Here is a 23,873-nt window from a genome sequence, read left to right as displayed (position 1 = left end):
TAAAAAAACTTAAGGTCCCCATTGCCCTGAAATGGGCATTTGGATGGGCATTGCCCTTAAAAGGGCATTTAGCTCTATTGCTGCCCAAACCCTAATCTAAAACTAAAACCCACCCAATAAACCCTTAAAAAAACCTAACACTAACCCCTGAAGATCCACTTACAGTTTTGAAGAGCCAACATCTTAACATAGGGGTTAATAATAACTAGAAACCACAGGGCCCAGGTGCAAGAATCTAAGAAGGGCCCCCTCACCGCCCCTCCCCCCTCCAAAAAAATGTGAATTTAATACATTTTTTTTTTTTTTACATTTAACACAGAAAAAAATGGGAATCAGATTACATGTCTGCAAATGGAGGTACCCTGTGCCCACAGTCTGTGAGATGGTCTGATCCCCTATTACTGTATATATATATAGTGACACTATTTAACCCCCCAGTACTGTATATAGTAAGTTAGTGACACAGTCTGTAATCTGCCGGTGAGAGAACTGGCCTGACCCTACCCGCCCAATACTTTATAAAGTGACCACAGTAGTCAGTGACATGGTCCACCCCCCCATACTGTATATAGTGGTACTGTAAAAAAAAAATTTTTTAAAGCTGGGCCCCCACCCTCAGGGGCCCAGTCGCACCTGCGACCTCTGCACCCCCTGTAGTTTCGCCCCTGAGAGCGGCCTCATGCAGTGTGCCAGTCAGTTACGTGAGTCACCAGAGAGTGTGCGGGGCCGGCCATATAATATGTCAAATTCTGTTGCATCACTGTTTGCTCTAAACAAGATCCGCAGCACTTACCTTATCCCGGCAGCAGGTGCTGAGTTTCTTCTGTCCCAGCCAGAGCTGTAACTAAACTAACAACACTAATAACTAAATCACACCCATACCCCAGTCACTCGTTAGCCAGGGTCCAGGGAACTGACCCGGTATGCAGTGGGACAGGCCAGGACTCGTCCTTATGCTAACAGGGGATAGGCACTACTAAACACTTGCTCAGCGGCACAGACTCCTGGGCTAAGGAATCCAGTAGGTGGGCGGGGCTAAGAGACCCGGCGGCCCACCGGGCATTTGCCCGACATGCCCTATGGCCAGTCCGGGCCTGTCTATAGGGAAATCGTGCACAAGCACGTAAAACTAACTGACTGCTGACTTAAGTAGCACTGGTATTGAAGTGCGGTATGGACCTCAATTTTGCTCTACGCTCACTTCTTGTCTTTTAACGCCGGGTTTATAAAAACCTGTAATACCAGCGCTGTAGGTAAGTGAGCGGTGACAATAACGTGCAAGTCAGCACCTCACCCCTCATAACGCAAAACTCGTAATCTAGCCAAATGTTAGTGCATGTCATTAAAACAATCAAAAAATATTTTTTGGGAATCAAAGTCTTAGGAATGTTCTTAATAAGGTATGCAGTCATAATTTCACATGGTGTGGAAACATTAGAATGAACAATAAATACATAAGTAAACATGAATGGACTTATCTCATTGATATAGATGCTATGAACTGTTGGTTTGTAATAGAGGATACAAAAATAGACCAAACCTGTACTGGGGAAGCTGTAGAGCCAAAACCCTGAAATGAATCAGATGTATTAACCCTGGAGCAGATCGATTAAAATCTATCACAATTATAGAAGGAAACCCTGGTCTAGGGTGTTGTATCCCTTTAATTAAAGGCAAACATATTATAAGAAACAGTGCCACTATAGCATTGTGTTTAAACCCTTTGTGTAGAGTGTGTCCAGTTTGTGAATCCATCTGGATTCAATTTGGAGGAGTTTTGTCCCTGTTGCATCCTCGTTTTGCAGGAGGGACATGGCCAATTATCATGGTTCTCAGTTGGGAAACTGTGTGTCTCATTTCCGCAAAATGTCTAGCAACTGGCTGATCAGAAATACCTTTGTTGAGGGCTGACCTTATTGCAGAACGATGATTCGCCATTCTTTTTCTCAAGGTGTCACAAGTCCACATGCACAAATAATTATATAGATTATGTAAGTAGTGGTACAAGTGAGATAATGTTTAATCACAAATTCTTTGTTTGTATGGGGATGGTGGAACTTTTTTTCCAGGGATTTAGCTGTTACAGGTAGTGCAGCTCACACATTGGTAGCATCCTGGTTTCTTTAAAGGCAAGTATGTTCTTTGTGTTATTCTGTTGTCCATGTCTGGTCTCATCAATTGGTCCTTAAGGTTAATACCCCGATGAAAACCTACAAGTGGTGGGTCATAGTCCCCAAACGGTAGATTAGGATCAGTTTTGATAATGTCCCAATATTTTCGTAGAGTGGAACCTATTAGTTGTTTGTCCGTAAAGTACGTTGTGGTAAATGTGAGTCTTTTCTGTGCCCTCTTTGTTTGTTTGGTTTCAGCTTCCACTGCTTTTATTTTGGAATTTTTCAGCAATCTTTCTCCATAGCCCCTCTGTTTAAATCTTTTGTTCCATTTCATTGATCTGAATTAGTTTAGTATCATCCAAAGTATTGTTCCTAATTACTCGATCAAACTGTGCCTTTGGGATAGCACGTAGAAGTGCTGGAGGATGGCAACTTCTGCCGTGGATGATTGAATTCCTGTCTGTAGGCTTTCTGTACAGAGTGGTGACAAGTTTACCTTTGTTTTTAAAAATACTAATGTCCAGAAAAACAATCTGTTGTTTGTCAAGCTGTATAGTAAATTGTAAGGGTTTGGTAGTGCATTAAGGTTATCAGATCACTTAAAAGGGACAGTTTACTCAAAAATGTTCTCCCCTTTAATTTGTTCCCAATTATCCATTTTACCTGCTGGAGTGTATTAAATTGTTTACAAGTATTTCCATTACCCTTATATTGGCATTTTAAATAGTTTATTTATCTTGTGGTATTCCCACCCATCTTGAAAGTTTTGGGCCTTGAAACCAAGTTGTGTTAACACAGCCAGTAGAAGAAATTACACTCCTAGTGGGTTATAGAAGAGATAAGGTAATACAATGTTAATTTTCCATTGTTCTCTACAAGTATTGGTGATTGGTTTATGGACAGATATAAGATAAAGAAGCAGGTATATGTACACAACGTGATAAAGTAATGAGATCTGATTATACCTACAAGCTCAACCCATTTTATTAGGTTGTGGCTTCAAAACACAAAATCAGCTAATTCATATACACAAATAAGCCTTAAAAAGGCAAATATCATACATTTTATACTCTGCAGCTGGTAAAAAACGTAATTGGAAACACATTAAGGGAAAAACAATTTTATAGTATACTGTCCCTTTAAGAGTGCAGATTCCTCCCCCTGCCAAATTAGGAGAATATCATCGATATAGCGATAGAACGCTAATATTTCTGGTGTATCCAGAAGTTTATTATTCTCTTCAAATTGAGCCACAAATAGATTTGCATAGCATGGTGCTACATTAGAGCCCATGGCCATTCCTGCTATCTGTAAGTAGTAGTTGTTTTCAAATGTGAAGTAATTTAAATTCAAACATAAGTGTAATAATTCACAAATTACATCAGGTGGCGGTCCAATGTAGCGATATATCAAAAGCTGGGCAAGTACAGCAGCACATCCTTCATTATGTGGTATGCAGGTGTAGAGATTCTTTACATCCAAAGTGACAAGAATATCTTGCGCATTGATATTACTTAAGGCATTGAGCTTGGAGATTAATTGACCAGAATCACGAATGTAAGATGGCATATGTAGAACAAACGGTTGTAAGATGGAGTCAACATATTGGGCAATTGGCTGTAGCAGTGAGCCCCTGGCCGAGACTAGTGGACGGCCTAGTGGATTGTGAGCATCTTTGTGGACTTTGGGTAAGGTACATACAATTGGTATAATTGGGAAGTCCACAGTGAGAAATGCCTTTAAATCTTTAATGATATATTCTAATTCAAAGAATTAACCAATGGTGTTATCAATCTGAAATTTAAATATCATGGTCGGATTGACATTGTTTGCAATAAGTAGTTTTATCATTTAATTGTCTAATGAATTCAGTTTGATTTTGAGCATAGTCCAGAAGCACTATGGGGCTCCCCTTGTCAGCTTCACGTATGAAAATATTTGGGTTATTTTTTTAATGAATCCAGTGCTTGTTTTTCTAATCCGGTTAGATTATGAAACATAGGTGTAGTATCTTTGTTTATACTCTCCTGTAGGTCATTAGTAATTAGACGTATGAAGATTTTGATACTGTGATTGTTAGATACAGGGTCGAAAGTACTTTTAGGTTTTAGAGCATTTTGTACTTGGTCTGGCTGGCCTTTAAAAATTATTTTAGTTTTAAAGTCCTGTGGAATTTTTTGATGTCTATAAGAAGGTCAAAGTCATTTGATTTCATGGTGGTTACAAACGTGAGGCCCTTGTTAAGTATCTTCTCCTCAAAAGGAGAGAGCTGATGAGAGCTCAAATTCATTAATATCGTGGGATTTACCTCCATCGAGGGGGTCTGTTTCGTATGCCTCCCCCTCCGTGATTGAATTTACCAATAGGCATTACTATGCAATGGGCAGAGACCCTGCATTAGAAATCTGTTTCTTTAACAGATCATATAGCCTAATATACTTCGCTGCCAGTGCCGCTGCTACAAACAGCCTTTTCAAATATTATTTTGATTTAGCGCTTGTGCGCTTTTATAGTCTTTTTTGTTACTTATTAAGATCACCCATCCACATTGTATCACAATCTGTTTCAGCACTCTAATCACTGACTAAGTGTAACATAGTGGCCTCTAGTTATCAAAGTCTGGCGGACCTGATCCGACAGTGCGGATCAGGTCCTCCAGACTTTGCTGAATACGGCGAGCAATACGCTCGCCGTATTCAGCATTGCACCAGCAGCTCACAAGAGCTGCTGGTGCAACGCCGCCCCCTGCAGACTTGCGGCCAATGGGCTGCCAGCAGAGAGGTGTCAATCAACCCGATCGTACTCGATTGGGTTGATTTCCGGCGATGTGTGTCCGCCTGCTCAGAGCAGGCGGACAGGTTATGGAGCAGCGGTCTTTCTGACCGCTGCTTCATAACTGCTGTTTCTGGCGAGCCTGCAGTGTCTCAATGTTATTTGTATAATAGTTTTGTTTATCATGATCACTATGGTAACCCAGGGGTCAGATCACATGGGAGAGTAAAGAGTGATTCAGGATTCAAACTGCTACAGTTTTCTAACTGCACATAGGGGTTTCAATGCTCAATTGTTTGTTCACATTTTGATTATTTGCATAATTGATTATACATGCTATTTAAGTGTGTTGTTTTTTTACTTTTGCACTGTCTGAGGAAGGAGCTTGCAACCCCGAAATGTCACGTAGTGTAAAAAATAAAAAGTTGTTTGATTTAAATTTCAAATCCGCTTCCCTACCACAACTTCTGTATGGGTTCTTTTGAGATATATATATATATATATATATATATATATATATATATATATATATATATATTAGGGCTGGGCGATATGGGGGGAGGATTGCAATTTTCATGTCAGCACCCCCTGTAACCCCCATAAGCCCCCTCTGTAACCTAAATAAGCCCCATCAGCTCCCACTGTAACCCCCAATAGCACCCCCTGTGTAACCTACATAAATCCCATCAGCTTCCACTGTAACCCCCCAATAAGCACCACCTTTAACATCATAAGCACCGCACCGCCTGTAACAACCATCAGCCCCCAACCCACTTAAGTACCAGCGCACCCCCCTCCCTGTAACCCGCATCAGCCACAGCGCCATCAACTCCCACTGCAACCCCCAATAGCACCCCCTGTGTAACCTACATAAGTATATATATATAGTAAATATCCGCACTCACCTGACTTGTGTCAATTGTGATATTTATTATAGTGTATAGTGGGGGTATCTGGGGGTTAACTGCCTGAGTCCCTGAAAGCCATGCAGCTGTCTGTGAGTGCTAAAGCGCACCCAGAGTTGTGAGCTTTGCAGGATCATGGGATGTATACCCATTTCAGTTTGAGAGTGCAGTCCATTTCCATGTTTTGTATGTGTCAAGGGAAAATACAAATGGCTTGTCTCACCCTTGTTTTTATTGCAGTGTGTTTACTTGAAGGCATGTAGTATGTGGATGTAGGTTAGGGACCCAGGGAGAAATAGACCTTGACGTGGTTGTGGGACCGTCACCATTTGGTCAAATACTGTAACTAACTCTTCCATTTTGCTTTTAATCTAGCTGTGTGCTTGCAAGAGAGTAAGAGAGCGAGAGAGAGATGTCTCCTGCTTCTCACTTTATTACAAATCTATGCAGTTCATTTCTGTGTTTTGTATGTGTCTTCGGAAAACTCAAAGAGCATGTGTCACCCTTGTTTGTATCTCAGTGTGTTTGGTTGAAGGCATGCAATGTGTGGCTGTAGGTTAGGGAACCAGGGAGGAAGAGAAATTGACGTGGTCCTGAGCCTATCACCATTTGACCAAATGCTGTAACTAACTCTTCCATTTTGCTTTAAAGGGCCATAATACCCAAATGTTTAAACACTTGAAAGTGATGCATCATAGCTGTAAAAAGCTGACTAGAAAATATCTCCTGAACATCTCTATTTAAAAAAGAAAGATATATTACCTCAAAAGTTCCTCAGTAGCCACCTCCCATTGTAAAGGATTTCTAAGCAGCATTTTAGTGTGTCTGTCCTGGGACAGCTTAGGGGATGAGCCTCGTGAACTCTCATATTATTTCACCAATCAGGTAAAGGAAGCTTACTATGAAATCTCATGAGAGTTAAGTCAAATCTCATGAGATCACAGATCATGAGTTCATGACCTCAGCACTGCTGATGCTGATTGGCTGCTGTTCATTTATTATTATTTTTTTTACCTGCAGCTGGGAGCAGGTGAAGTATAACTTTTACACAGAACTTACTTTGCTGAGCTGAGGAGATTGTGAGGTAAAATATCTTCCTTTTTTACATAGAGATGCTCAGGTGATATTTTCCTGTCAGCTTTTTACAGTTATACTGCATCAGTTTCAAGTGATTTAGCATATGAGTATTATGTCCCTTTAAATCTAGCTGTGTCCTTGCAAGATAGTGCCAGACTTTTTATGTGTTGTTTTCAGATTTTTTTTTTCTAATTTTCCCTATGGTCTTTGCACCTGGCTTGTCTAGAGTTAACTGCCTGAGTCTCTGAAAGCAGTGCAGCTGTATGTGAATGCTGGTGAGCACCAAGGGCTGTACATTTTGCAAGGTCATGGGATGTGTACCCCCTCTGGTTTGAGAGTGCAGTCCATTCCCGTGTTTTATATGTGTCTAGGGAAAATAAAAGGGCCGTTTCACCCTTGTTTGTATCTCAATGTGTTTGGTTGAAGGCATGCAGTATGTGGCTGTAGGGCACCAGGGAGGAAAATCCCTTATTACCATTTGGCCAAATGCTGTAACCAACTCTTCCATTTTGCTTTTTATCTAGCTGTGTGCTTGCCAGAGAGTAAGAGAGAGAGAGAGAGGTCTCCTTCTTCTACCCTTTATTGAGCATATATGCTGTATCATAATGTATGTAATTTCTGATTTTTTTAAGGTGAACACAAGTCATCTAGATAAGATTACTATGAGATCGATTTAAATAGATCGATTTCTAACAATGATAGTGATTACATTACAGATAGTGTAGCCCCTGCCCCCAATGTGATAAGAGTGGAGAATTTTTAAAAACCAAGTTTTAATCTGTCAGTTCTGAGCATGAGCAAATCTGACTCCCTGTTATTTAATCTATTCACTTTAGAGTAAACCAGTTTAGAAGTTTCATGACATCAGGCTAAGATAAACCTTCCTGCAGAAGCCTTCTCCTTCTTGTAGGGCTGTGACAGGAAGTACTGCACAAATATAGTGTAAAAAAAAAAAAGTCAAAATCCTTTGAAATAGATGAATAATACATATTGAGTATAAGCAATGCTTAGTGCTTTTTATTACAACAATGAAATAGACTGTTTAACAGCCCTTTAATGTGTTAGCACCATGACATATATCAATGATAATGCTCATATCATCAGCCGCATGCATTGCTTATAAAATATTTTTCTTTAGTTTTGTCCTCAAAAATATTGTATGACTAATTAACCTCCTGGTGTTAGCATCACCTGCCTTGAGAGTTACATATATATGCCTGACAATAACAAAAAAGAAGATAAATTGACACTGAGATAAATGGTAAGTCGGGAAATAAAGGGTTGGACTACCCTTGGTGCTATCCCTTTAATAATACGTTAAACACAGGGAAGGTAAGGGAATTGGGAAAAGAAGGGGTTAATAAGCACTCATTCCTAATAATAAGTTATAACAGTGCTGTGAAATCACAGCTTACTAGTAATATTAGTTGTAATATATGCTGAATGACTTCAGCTATAGACTCAGAGAGTATATTGGAAAGGGTGCTGTATAAGTATCAGCTGTAAACCGTATATGTATCATTAATATTAAAAACAACTTTTAGTGATAAATATTAAAAAAGAAGAAATTAATGACGACATCTGCCCACAGTAACCCCTATTATAATGTGTACACCATACAAACAAACCCCCACACAGTGGTTAAAACTAGATTAGCTGAAAGCTGCTCCCCTGTATTCCTGGCCGATAACAGGAACTGTCGGCGTCAGGTGCCAGGAGCAGCTACAGCCAGCTAACTAGATTAAAGAAAATTGAGGTATTTTAAGTAAAACTCCCTCCTGGAGGTATAGAACACACACAAACGCGTTTCGGCTCTAATATGCGAGCCTCTCTCAATGTGATGCTTGGGTGTAAAGCCGAGTGATACTACCCGCTCCCTTTTAAATTGTGTGGTTACGATGTTCAGCAAATCCGGACTGCTCATCCACACAAGCCCCCCTAGTGACCAATCATGCATAATTTTTACGTATGACATGAGGGAAATCACTGCTTGTGTTGGTGCTAGCTTGTTAAAGCGTACTATCCTTTGTTGTTTTTTTACTGGCAGTGTAATATCCATCTATTGATCTTGGTGCGGAGGTAGTATGTGCGCTTTGGTAACCTTACATCTAAATGTAAGAGAATTGTTTGCAGGTGCACGATTCAGAACTATGTGCACTTAACAGAGTATTAAATTATTCTTAACCATATCATCCTAATGTCTCACGGACTTGGGTATTGGTAGAATACAGCGGAACAGTTTAAAATGCCTCAAAAATTACAAATTATATGCATTAAGCGTTTCATTTTTGTGAGCATCACAATACTACTATATATAAGGTTCAAATTTGATTTTAATCATCCTATAACATGTGGTAGATTATTCCACTAACTCTAGGTGCACATTTAACTTTTGGGTCACAAACAGATTTATTATGTCTACATATTATTTATATTATGGATGTGAGGGGTATTCTGTGAGTAAATAATCTGTCAAACTTGTGATGTCCCCACAATATATCATAAGGGACTTGTACAAAGTTTTGTGTTAATAATATTACCACATAAGAGACTTATACAAAGTTTCATATTATTAATATTATCACATACATTCCCATGTTAACATCCACAATATATCTAATGCATAAAACAATCAAAACTACAGCCATTATGTATATTGACTATTATTACATAATTATTGTAGAAATACCCAAAAGTTATTGTTCTCATTCATGCCACTGGGCATGACTGTATTCAGATTAAAAATCCATCTTGCCTTTTTTTTCAGTAACGCCTGTTCAATATTATCTCCTCTGATACCTGGTCTTAGAGCCTCCAAACCCCAACATTTAAAGGCATTTGTTTTACCGTTATGGTAATGTAAAAAATGACTAGCTACACTAGTGATTTTTTTGCCCTTTTCTACATACTTACTCGCTGTTCTTATGTTACTTAAATGTTCTGTCATTCTGCGCCCTAAGGTCCTGGTGCTCATACCTACGTAAAAAAGGTCATAATTTCACGATACACAATAAATTACATTGGTGCTTTGGCACGTTATGTGGTTCTTCATCATCCATTTACTATGGAATCTATCCACAACAAATTTTTTCTTGATCATATATTGGCATATTTTGCAGTTGCCACATGCAATTGAGCCATTATATAGATTAGGTTTTTTGGTGTTTCTGTCAAAATAACTGACAGTTAGACAGTCGTTTATTTTTTTTGCTCTCCTATAAGTAAGGAGAGGTTTCACAGGGATTTATGTTGTAATCCCTCATCAGCTAGTAGAATATGCCAATGCTGGTTGATTATTTTGGAGACCTGATCACTTTGATTAGTGAAAGTGGAGATGAATCTGAGGGGATTAGTGATTGATTTGCATTTGGGCGTTAAGAGCTCCTGTCTGTCCCTGTTGAGAGCTTTGTTATATGGTCTCGCTAGGGATTTTTTGGAATATCCCCTCTGGAGAAGCCTTTTTCTGAGATCACTAGCTGCTATATTGAAGGATTCCAATGTGGAACTATTCCTTCGTATTCTTAAGCATTCCCCAATTGGTAAGCTCTTGATAGTATTAGGATGATGGAAACTTTCAGCATAGAGTATGTTTTTAGTTGCTGTTGGTTTCCTGTAAGTGTCTGACTCTATTGAGTTATCGACTCTTTTAATAGTCAAATCCAAAAATTCTATCTGAGTTTTATGAGCTGGTTAAGAATAAACCAAAGGGGTTTGTATTGAGCGTTGTGATAAACTCTTGTAGGAATTCGTTAGGACCATCCCAGATTAAGAAGATGTCATCTATATACCTGGACCAGTGGGTTATATGTTTAGTGTAGGTTTTCAATGTGTCATGGAATACTACATTTTCTTCCCACCAGCCCAGGTATATATTGGCGTATGTTGGTGCACATGAAGTCCCCATAGCCGTTCCGCATGTCTGTAGATAGAATCCACCATCGAAAACAAAATAATTGTGTTCTAATACAAATTCCAAAAGGTCCACAATGAACTATTTGATTTCATCAGACATGGAATTATTCTTTTGTAGAAAATAGGACACTGCTTTGCAACCCCATTGTTTGTCAATGCTGGTGTACAGCGACTCGACATCACAAGTCACCAAGATTGAGTTTGGGGTTAATTCAATGTTTTCAATTTTGTTTAATACATGCATAGTATCTCGTGTATGGGATGGTAAAGATTCAACAATATATGTTAGTCTAGCGTCCACATACTTGCTAGCTTTTTCTGTCAAAGAACCAATACCAGAAACTATTGGTCTTCCCGGTGGTTTGACCAGATTTTTATGTATTTTAGGTAGCAAGTATAGTGTCGCGACTTTAGGTTGTGTGATCTCCAAAAATTTGAACTCCTTTTTATCAATAAGGCCTCCAGTTAGGGTGGAGCTGAATAAAGTATTATATCTCTTCAAAAAAGTTTCAGTTGGATTACTGAACAATCTTTTGTAGTTTTTAATGTTATCCAGCTGTTTTTTGGATTCCTCTATATACATGGGGGTAGGCCAAATGACAATGTTGCCACCTTTGTCACACAGTTTAATGTGGACATCTGTCCACTGTGTAAGATCTTTAAGGGCATCATTTTCATCATTGGACAGATTATTATGAATTATCTCTTTCTGTGTTGGTAGAGCAAGTATATCTTTACATACTAAGTCCAAAAAAGTGATAGTATTATATGAGGTGCTATTAGGTGGTACAAAATGAGATTTTGTTTTCAAAACTTTGTGCCAGCTGGTGTCTGAAATCAGATTTTCAGTATCATCCATGGTGGATTCTTCCAGTAAGGAAATGAAGTCATTAATGGCAGTTATATCAGTTCTATCTAAAGTGTCTGTTTCCATATTGTTGGAGAAATATTTCTGGAGTAACACTTTACGAGTAAAAAGGTGGACATCTTTAATCGTGTCAAATTTTTCAAGTACAGGGGTAGGTACAAAAGAGAGACCTTTTTTAAGGACAGTAATCTGGGTATTGGTCAAAGTCCTGTCTGATATTTAACTGTGACTGTTCTGATTCTGTTTGTTCAGGGTTTTTTGAAACTTTACTTGTCTTCTTGTTCTTGGCTTTGTTGCGCCTCCCTCTCCGGGTTCTACGCCTAAAGGGATACTCTCATTGTTACCATGTGGAATTATTTTGTTCCTTAGAATGGGTCTAGGTCTGATCTCATCCTCTGAGGTGTCAATATCAGTTATATCATAATCCCTGTCCGAGGTGTCTGAGTCAATGCCTGCAGTTCTATTCTGGTTCCACATATAGACAGTTTTTTCTGCATAGTCAGTTAAATCCCTTTCTATTTTGCGTTCTTTTTTGTTGGAAATGAACTTTGCAAATCTTTCTACCTCTTCTTTGATTTTATTATATGATTTCTGGAAGTCCTCTTTCATTTCATATGGTTTAAGTTCATCACTAATTTTTGTAATCTCATTTGTTATCTCATTTAATTTCTCCAATTCATGTTCTATGAGAAAACCTATTAATTTAAAGGAACACTCAGACAGAGCCCCTTCCCATTTATCTTTTAGTTCTGAATTAAGAACTTGAAAAAATGGAAATAATTGAAGGCGTAGGCCCCTTGGTATAACAGTATTGGTATAAAACTTATACATGCCTATATTCCATTGTTTTTCTTCTTATTTTTTTAAGATTATTTAAGGATTAAAGCCATTCCCCTGTTTTTTCTTTGTTGTCTGTATTTTTATTTTTTGAAATCCACAGTTAGATTTTTAATGTCCTCAGACCACTTAAGCATTTCTGCCCCCAGATCAAAAGTTGCCATAATCAAAATATATATTGTGCTCAAATTTAAAGAAAAAGTGGTTTACCCACTAATAGAATACTATACAATAAAAAAAGAGGATAAATTGGCACTGAAATAAATGGTAAGTCAGGAAATAAAGGGTTGGACACTGCACAAATATAGTGTAAAAAATGTAAAAAAAAAAGCAAAATCCATTGAAATAGATGAATAATACATATTGCAATGATTTATATTAAGTATTAGCAAATGCTTAGTGCTTTTTATTACAACAATGAAATAGACGGTTTAACAGCCCTTTAATGTGTTAGCACCATGACATATATCAATGATAATGCTCATATCATCAGCCGCAGGCATTGCTCATAAAATATTTTTCTTTAGCTTTGTCCTCAAAAATATTGTATGACTAATTAACCTCCTGGTGTTAGCATCACCTGCCTTGAGAGTTACATATATATGCCTGAGACATATTGACACCAACATTGACCTCTTGATCTACAGAATCACCTCTCCTCAATATCTCTCAAAACCAATTAACTCAGAGCTTAGCAAATTCCAGGAGTCATAACCCTTAAAATTGTATTTCTCTGTATTAAAGGGACACTAAACTCCTGGGTACAACTACAGTAGCATAATTAGTACCCACTATGCTAGTGTTTTTCCTTCTGTACCTGCAGTTCTCTTTAAATCTTCTCAATTATTTTAGCCCATTATAGAAGCCAGTTGGTAAAGCTCTACATCTTTACACTGGGTGCCGCCATCTTGTAGCGCTCGTATTGTTGCATTCTGTGATAGAAGCAGTGAGATTTTACAGAACAGTGATATTACCGGCTTTTTGAGAGCTGTACCTTTCACTTCGGTTTAGCTCACATACTAGAAAGCAGAAGCTTTACAGATTTCATTTTTTTTAACACAGTTTAAAAGTTAAATAACAAAATTTAAAAAAGCTTAGGAATAATAAAGGGATATGCGGCCACTGCAAAAACATACAGCTCACGCTCTGTATTGTGCACTCTAAGCTGAAGTACACAGTAATGCTTTAGTGTAGTGTAGTAGACAACCCAAAGGCTCATTTTGGTATGTTTCATGCCACCATTTCACCGCCAAATGCGATCAAATAAAAAAAATTGTTAACTTTTTCACAAACTTTAGGCTTCTCACTGAAATTATTTGCAAACAGCTTGTGCAATTATGGCACAAATGGTTGTAAATGCTTCTCTGGGATCCCATTTGTTCAGAAATAGCAGACATTTATAGCTTTGGCATTACTTTTTGGTAATTAGAAGGCCGCTAAATGCAGATACGCACCACACTTGTATTATGCCAAGCAGTGAAGGGGTTTATTAGGTAGCTTGTAGGGTTAATTTTAGCTTGAGTGTAGAGATCAGCCTCCCACCTGACATATCCCACCCCCTGATCTCTCCCTGACCCCTCTCAAACAGCTCTCTTCCCTCCCCCACCTCACAATTGTCACTGCCATCTTAAGTACTGGCAGAAAGTCTGCCAGTACTAAAATAAAAGGCATTTTTTTATATTTATTCTGCAGTGTTGGATCCCCCCTTAGCCCCCAACCTCCCTGATCCCCCCCAAACAGCTCTCTAACCCTCCCCCTTTACCTATTTGCCGCCATCTTGGGTACTGGCAGCTGTCTTTCAGTACCCAGTTTGCTGAATTTTTTTTTAAATTTTTTTAATATAAAAAAAAACTATTTTCTGTAGTGTAGCTGCCCCCTGTCAATACCCTACCCCCTCCCAGATCTTTTCCCCAACATTTATTACCCTCTTCCTCTCCCTCCTTCCCATACATTTTACTTAATGTAAATGCATTTCTTCAAAATTCAAAAGAGGGACACCCCCCCCCCTGCAAAAATTTGAACTGTATTGGGCGGGACCTTGGGCGGGGCTTAAAAAATCATAAGACCAAAGTAATATAAATAAAATTCTAAATAAATTTTAATATTCTTAGGCAGCAAATCAAACGCAAGCTAAAACCATTGGTATAGCTATGTGAGCTCTGTATGTAATTACCCTTTGCAGAAACAGTGCTAAGTGTTTTTTATCTTAATTGGACATACATACAGATACTTATACATACAGATACACACACACTACATTGCATACACTTACACATTCACATACACACACACTACATAGCATACACTTATACAGGCAGATACACACACACACTACATAGCATACACCTATACATGCGGATACGCGCACACACATACTACATAGCATACACTTACACATACAGAAACACACACACTACATAGCATACACTTATACATGCAGATACACACACACACTACATAGCTTACACTTATATATGCAGATAAACACACACACACTACATAGTATACACTTACACATGCAGATACACACACACTACATAGTATACACTTATACATGCAGATACACACACTTCATAGCTTACATTTATACATGCAGACACACACACACACTTATACATACAGATACACACACACACTACACAGCTTACACTTATACATGCAGATACACACACATACAAACTTATAGATACAGATAGACACACACTACATCATATATGGGTATCTGTAACTCATTGTATGGGGTCCTGGGGTTGGCAAGCACATTAGCTGGCAGTCTGAGGCTGCCACTGTTCGTTACCCTGGTGTTAGCACTGCTCATCGTATAAAACTGAAGGCATGCTAGTATTATCACCAGTGGTTGGACATCATCACTACCAGAGGTAGGTTAGAGAGGTCAGAGGGTATACAGCCTTCCCACTCCTGCTTAACCCACACACCATTAATTTTCCACAAAGAATCTAACAGGTATATAACCCTGGAAGAGAAAAGCCAGCTGCTTCTGAGTATGTGCCCAATAGAATTAAAAAAAAAAAAAAATTAAGTATGGGGCAATGCGGGACAGATGGCTAGCAACCCGGACAGCAGGACAGACCCCTAAAATCGGGACTGTCCCGTGAAAATCGGGACAATTGGGGGTATGTAAATGTAGCGCCCCCGCCCCCTCGCACATTCCCGCCCACTCCCGCGCATTACAGGGACACAGGATCTGGAACTGACCTGTGATGGGCCGCCCACCTGCCTCCCTCGTATCCCTCCCACGCCAACAACCATTGGCACCATTGCTGGCCGATGCAGAGAGGGCCACAGAATGTCTCTCTCGGCATGGGTGGGTAAAAAAAGGGTATTGCAGGATGCCTCAATATTGAGGCATCGCTGCAATACCCTGAAAGCGGCTGGAAGCGATCATGATCTTTTGCAGCGTTTGAAAACACTGAGGACGTGCAGGGTACGTCCTTGATCATTAACGACCGTTTTTTGTAGGACATACCCTGCACATCCTTTGTTGTTAAGGGGTTAAAAACCATATAAGTCTGATGGTTCAATAAGCAGAACAAGCTATTTCAGATACAAAAACCCCTCTCTATTTCCAAATCCCCACTGCGAGTTTAATTAGTGCTATTGTCTCCTGTTTACACAGCTTTTCTATTGAGCATATATCTTTATTCAAATTTGCTGTATAGATGGTGGCTCTGACTCCCAAGGGAGAACATGATGTGATCTGAGATGTCATCAAAGAAAATGGAGTAATATGACATAATTGCTTTATTCTCCAGTTAATCAACACATTGCAGTTGATCTGGTACTATAGTGTATCTGCCTAATTTAAAATTGAAATTCAATTGTATATGACATGTATTCACACAAAAAATCTCATCGCAGGAAAAAAAATTCTACTTCTGGGGTTTGATGGGTAAAAGCAGCTTTTCCAAATAACAAAATAAATGTAAAGGAGTTGTTTACAAAAATATACATTCCAGCAAGTAAAATAGACCACTGGGGACATGTTAAAGGGAAGAAAGTTTTAGAGTACAATGTGCCTTTAAATGAACTCTTATCTGCTGCTGGAGTACACAGTTCCTTAATACATATGGTCATTTTTTTTTAGGTGGCTAAAAAAGGAATGCACCCTGTTTTCCTCATGTTAATTAAAAAAAAAAGTTTCAGAGCTATAAAATTAAATTGAGCAATTGATGCATCTAGTAGAAATAAGTATTTATTTGGTTGATAATTGGCACTATTGCAGCTTATTGAGTAAAATATACCAGCACCCAGTATTGCTAATACTTTTCACTTAACCCTTTGAGTGCTAAGCACTTTCCCACCTCGGTGCTAATATTTTCTATGGCTTTTTTAATTTTTAATTTTTTTTAAACTTTTTTTATTTTTTTTACAGACCCCCAAGTCTTAAACTGTTGGAAAGGTTTAGCGACTACCTTTCCAACAGTGGGTCTTGGCGGTCTGTAGCTGCTTAGATGCCTGAGATACAGGCTCCTATACTTAACATTGTTAAGTATAAATAAAGTTGTGCGATGACATCATCACGTCATTGCGCGTGACGTCACTGCGCATCACGTGAAGCCCCGGCGATGCCTGACACTCTACAGGCACGATCGCCGGGGTAGGAGCGGTTAGGAGCCCCCAGATCTCCCTCAAGGTGGGCGAGTGCTCATGATGGCTCTGAGCCGTCATTAGCACCAGAGTGAGAAACTCTGACGGCTCAGAGCCATCATTAGCACTCAAAGGGTTAAAGAGATATGAAAGCCATTTTTTATTTGTATGATGCAGATAGAGGGTGTGATTTTAAACAATTTTCCAGCTTTACTTCTATTATCTTTGTTTTCATGATACCTAGGGAGGCTCCAGAGCTGCTAATTGGTTGCTGCACATATATGCCTTGTTTTATTGGTTCACCTGATGTGTTCAGCTAACTCACAGGAGTGCATTGCTGCTTTTTAAACAAAGGATGCCAAGAGAATGAGGCAAGTTAGATAATAGAAGTAAACTGGAAAGTTGTTTAAAATTGTATTCTCCACCTGAACCATGAAAGAAACATTTTGGGTTTCATATCCCTCTAATATCTGCACCCATCTTTAATATACAACTTTCTATTTAATTTACATTTGTTCCTACACTGTGATTTAGTTTTACTGTAACAAATGAACCTTTACTTTCATTTTCTCACATCGTGCTCAGGACTGACAAGTGACCTAGAGCCACCTCATAATTATAACACAGGACAGCAACATGTAGGACGTGTGCACCTTTCATCTATTGAAATTAATTGGTTTACTGCAAATTCACTGTGTCAAAGGGCATCTGCCTCTGTGCAAACTTAGAGCCTTGTAATAAAATAAATAAACTTATTAAAAAAAAACAACATTAAAAAAAGGTTTATTTGCAAATCTCAAATAACTTTGCAAACATAGTGGGATTTAATGTGTTCCAAACAGATGTGTTTATATTCAGCTCAATTGGATTTGTTGGATATGTTCAACTACTCTATGACCTTTACTGCACAGAGCATATTTCAAACCTATTGTAGGTGACTTACTGTTAGATCACCACTGTAATTTCACCTTAACAGCAATATTGAAGCTAACATAATGCAATCATGAACAAATTGTCACACAACAAGGTTGTCTGTGGATTGGTGATGCAGGGGATATTGTCATTGGGGGGTGTACATTAACGCTAATGGGCTGCAGCTACCTCTAGAATCACAGATATTAACCCTAGGTCCCTAGTCATAGCTATCTCAGGTTCACCACTTGCTAGGGTTGCCACCTCAGCCATGTTTTCCTGGGCACTTATGAGTTACACATGCTGCAGGGTGTGCAGGGAGGAACATGTATTGTGTTTCTGGACAGCACTATTTATATTCCTCCCTGCACACTCTGCAGCATGTGTAACTTATAAGTGTTCTGTATTTTAAGGGACGGGTGGCAACCCTACCACTTGCCTGTAAGCAAGGTGAGATGTTGTCAGTGTAGACAATATTCCCACCAATGATATTGCACTGGCAGTATTGTTGTAAATGATTCAGTAAGCAAAACTGGTAGGAATATAAGAATTTTGGGGAAATTTGTTACCTTATTTTCATCATTGATGTTTTATATGTATGTGAATGCCCTTGTGTGTGTCAGTTTTCTTACTTCTTGTGTTTTGTCATTTTAGTTTTAATCTCAAACTCTCAAACTGTGTGTTTCTCTGTGTGTTACTTGTGTTACTTTGTCTATTTGTATTAATTAGGGAGAATAACAAATGCACATAGGGGCCATTTTATCAATGTCTGGTGGACATGATACGTTGTAGCATATCATGTCCGCCAGACATCGCTGAATACACTGTCGGCATTTAACATTGCACAAGCAGTTCTAGTGAACTGCTTGTGCAATGCCGCCCCTGCAGACTTGCGGCCACTAGATTGGCCGCTAGCAGGGGGTTCCAATCAACCCGATAGTATTCAATCGGGCGGATTGATGTCCGCAGCCTCAGAGGCAGTGGACGAGTTACGGAGCAGCAGTCTTAAGACTGCTGCTTATTAACTCCTGTTTCCGGCGAGCCTAAAGGCTCACGCGAAACAGGGGTGTTTGGCCCCATTCGTGCCATGATAAATCGGCCCCATAGTGTGTAGTTAAAGGGATGTGCATGTCAAAATAAAACTTTAATGATCAAGAGCATGCAATTTTTAAGATACTTTTTTTTAGTTTACTTCTATTATCAAATTGACTGTTCTCTTGGTATGCTTGGTTGAAAAGCACAGCTACTATAGTACATTTGGTAGCTTGTTAGTGATTGGTGGCTGCACACATATGCCTCTTGTCATTGGCTCACCAGATGTATTCTGCTAGGGGCCCAGTAATGCTTTGTGCTCTGGATATTGTGATAATAAAATGTGTCTTCTTCCTTTGCAATGAAGAACTATAATAAATGAAGGTATACAGCGTGCTGCAGTTTGTGTAAACTCTGCATAATAATAATAGAAAAACAGTGTCACAAGTGACTGACCTTTATCTTCTTTTACTTTTCAGTAATATCTATACATTGTATTTTGTAGGTGATGACGACTTGGAAGAAAATCAGAAAGTCAAAACTCAGAGGCCAAGGTCAGCAGATGAGCCTGCAGTATACATGGCACAAACAGGTAAGCTTTAAATGTATAGTCCTCTCAACATGACTGGTAGTGTATGATCAGACAGACAGATATATAGACAGACAGACAAACAGACAGATAGACAGATAGATAGATGATAGACACATACATGTTAAATGTAAACATATGACTGTTGAACATTATTTAGGATTGACAATATAGTACATTGTACATTTACACTACAATACTTTGTTGCTAAATATTAATTCTCAGTTTACATATAAATAAAGTAACAACACAGATGCATTGTTATTATTGCTCTATATTTTAAAGGGCGCGTCCTCCTCACCGACCCAGGGCCCCTCTCTGTCAGGGGTGAGGGTATGAGAAGGTGCAATGTACATACTAGTTTAAGTAGATTTTTTATGGTATCAGGAGGTGTAATACATAGTGTTATTCTTTATATAAGTAACACTAAATGTTATGACAAGGGTGGGCTATACAGGGAACATGACATACTGGGGATGAAAATAAGCGTGCTGGCTGTGGGGCGCCACAAATTTCTCTCGCCCAGGGTCCTGCAAATGCTAAGGGTGGCCCTGAAAGGGACAGTAAACAACAAGTAATAAATAAGCATTACTGTTGTCTTGCTATAAAATAACATATCAGACAATTCTAAACATAAAGGGCCAGATTACGAGTGGAGCGCTATTTAGCTCTTACGCTAGAACGCTAATTGCCCTAGAAGTAAACTTTTTGCGCTCGTTGGGTTGTGCTCGTATTATGAGTTGAAAGTAAAAAGTTTGCCCTCTTGTACTAACCCTGATGAGTGCAAACAGCTTACTTCTAGTGCAATTATACTATCTTGCGCACGATAACCTATTCCCCCATAGAAGTCAATGGAGATAAAAAAAGTAGAAAACAAACTAACACCCTACACGATCGCATATTCTCATGTGCGCAAACCCGATTACATATTCACATATGTGCTAACCTCAACTCATATTCTCATATGTGTATTTTAATGAGAATACGGGGCCTATTTATCAAATGTCTGTCCGACATAACGCTCTCCACATTCAGCATTGCACCAGCAGTTCTTGTGAACTGCTGGTGCAACGCCGCCCCCTGTAGATTTGCGGCCAATTGGCAGCTAGCAGGGGGTGTCAATCAACCCGAACGATTTTAATGTGCTCTAACCCGACATGAAAATATTAATATTTCACATTCCAATGTTCTTCACATAGAAGAATGTTTTATTTATTCATTAATACACATTTCTACATATATCTGATGGTATTTTGCTACAATATATATCTATACCTATATATATATATATATATATATATATATATATATATATATATATATATATATATAGTAACATTATATAGATGATTATATATATGTATAGATATAAACAAATATATATATATATATATATATATAGGACTATATCTTTAAAAATACATAAAACATATTACAGTAAATACTTCGTTAAAACCTTTATTATATAGGAATATTGCATAAATATGTTTTTTTCATGGTTTTGACTACTTAAATGCAAAGTGCTCCAATGCACTTCTTTATATGTGTACATATGTATGTATGTGTTTATATGTGTATATATGTCTGTAAATATTTATATACACATATAAATACATATATACACCAATATAGACATTTACATATACATACATATACATCTTTAGAGATGTATATGTATGTATCTCAATGTTAAAGTCCTTTGCCTGCCTTTCTTTCTAACATTTTGCAAATGAATATTTTTTATTAGATGGTGTTATTGTGAGTGTAACTGTACTTGTTGTGTATTTTTGATGTGTCTTGTGACAATTTTATGTTTTGCGAAACAGTTAACCACAGCTCTGAAGTTGCGGTAATTATTCTAGCATGAGTGCAATTGCGTTTACACTCAACTAATAATACGAGCGCAATTTAACCTGTGCAAATGATCGAGAAAACCTGAGCACAAACGTTTGCGCTCTACTTGTAATCTGGCCCAAAATATATATATATATCCAAAATATTAAAAGGATATGAAACCCCCAAAAATTATTTTGTGATTCAGACAGAGCATACAATTTAAAAAAAGTTTCCAATTTACTTCTATTATCAAATTTGCTTCGTTCCTATGATATTTTTTGTTGAAGAGATTCCTAGGTAGGTGTCTGGAACACTATATGCCAGGAAATAATGCTGCCATCTAGTACTCTTGCAAATGGATAAGATTCTTGCAAAACTGTTGCCGTAAAGTGTTACAAGCACATGCACACTCCTGATCTTACGTGCCTGCTTTTCAACAAAAGATACCAAGAGGACAAAGAACATTGAAAATAGAAGTAAATTAAAAAGTTGTTTAAAATTGTATGCTCTATCTGAATCATGAAAGAAAAACACTTGCGGCTAGATTACAAGTTTTGTCGGTAAAAACTTGGGGGGCTAACAAGCCTTTTTTTTCCAGCGCTTACTTTAAACAACGCTGGTATTACAAGTTTTCTGAATGGCTGCGTTAGCCTCAGAAAAGTGAGCGTTGAGCATAATTTAGCTCCACTTCTACCTGTAATACCAGCATTGCTTACGGTAGCGGTAAGCTGGCAAAACGTGCTCGTGCACGATTTCCCCATAAGATACAATGGGGCTGAGCTGGCTGAAAAAAACCCTAACACCTGCAAAAAAGCGGCGTTCAGCTCCTAACGCAGCCCCATTGTTTCCTATGGGGAAACACTCTCTAAGTCTACACCTAACACCCTAACATGAACCCCGAGTCTAAACACCCCTAACCTTACACTTATTAACCTCTAATCTGCTGCCCCCAACATCGTCGCCACCTGCATTATACTATTAACCCCTAATCTTCCGCTCCGGACACCGCTGCCACCTACAATATACCTATGAACCCCTAATCTGCTGCCCCTAACATCGCCGACACCTATATTATATTTATTAACCCCTAATCTTCCTCCCCAATGTCGCCGCCACCTACCTACACTTATTAACCCCTAATCTGCTGACCGGACATCGCCGCCACTTTAATAAATGTATTAACCCCTAAACCGCCGCACTCCCGCCTCGCAAACACTATAATAGATTGTATTAACCCCTAATCTGCTGTCCCTAACATCACCGCCACCTACCTACAATTATTAACCCCTAATCTGCCGCCCCCAACGTCGCCGCTACTATAATAAAGTTATTAACCCCTAAACCTAAGTCTAACCCTAACCCTAACACCCCCCTAACTTAAATATAATTTAAATAAATCTAAATAAAATTACTATAATTAAATAAATTATTCCTATTTAAAACTAAATACTTACCTATAAAATAAACCATAAGATAGCTACAATATAACTAATAGTTACATTGTAGCTATTTTAGGATTTATATTTATTTTACTTTGTATTTATTTTAACTAGGTAGAATAGCTATTAAATAGTTCATAACTATTTAATAGCTACCTAGTTAAAATAATTACAAAATTATCTGTAAAATAAATCCTAACCTAAGTTACAAATACACCTAACACTACACTATCAATAAATTAATTAAATAAATTAACTACAATTATCTAAACTAAAATACAATTAAATAAACTAAATATATATATATAAATATACTATAGTACAAAAAAAAACAAACACTAAATTACAAAAAATAAAAAAATATTACAAGAATTTTAATCTAATTACACCTAATCTAAGCCCCCTAATAAAATAAAAAAGCCCCCCAAAATAATAAAATTCCCTACCCTATACTAAATTACAAAAGTAATCAGCTCTTTTACCAGCCCTTAAAAGGGCTTTTTGCGGGGCATTGCCCCAAAGTAATCAGCTCTTTTACCTGTAAAAAAAATACAAGACCCCCCCAACATTAAAACCCACCACCCACACACCCCTACTCTAAAACCCACCCGATCCCCCCTTAAAAAAAACCTAACACTAACCCCCTGAAGATCACCCTACCGTGAGCCGTGTTCACCCAGCCGGGCCGAATTCTTCATCCAATCCAGGTGATGTGGTCCTCCATCCGGCAAAAGTCTTCATCCAAGCGGGGCAGAAGAGGTCCTCCATCCAGCAGAAGTCTTCATCCAATTGGGACAGAAGAGGTCCTCCATCCGGCAGAAGTCTTCATCCATCCACGGCTCCATCTTCAAGACCTCCGTCGCGGAACATCCTCCTCGGCCGACGGACGAATGAAGGTTCCTTTAAATGACGTCATCCAAGATGGCATCCCTCGAATTCCGATTGGCTGATAGGAAAAATCTGATTGGTTGA

At 38.5% G+C, this 23,873-nt stretch overlaps 1 protein-coding gene across 1 annotated transcript in view; it reads left to right on the top strand.

The window, feature by feature from the left end:
* ADGRB2 (adhesion G protein-coupled receptor B2) overlaps positions 1-23,873 on the top strand; it is a 540,900-nt gene that overhangs the window by 116,724 nt on the left and 400,303 nt on the right. Inside the window, exon 2 of the mRNA XM_053707236.1 lies at positions 19,543-19,629. Coding sequence (XP_053563211.1) covers positions 19,543-19,629 — 87 coding nt within the window. The remainder of the gene's footprint in view (positions 1-19,542; positions 19,630-23,873) is intronic.

Source organism: Bombina bombina, chromosome 3 (assembly GCF_027579735.1).
Source record: "Bombina bombina isolate aBomBom1 chromosome 3, aBomBom1.pri, whole genome shotgun sequence".
NCBI lineage: Eukaryota > Metazoa > Chordata > Amphibia > Anura > Bombinatoridae > Bombina > Bombina bombina.
This window is presented reverse-complemented; position numbering and strand designations above follow the sequence as displayed.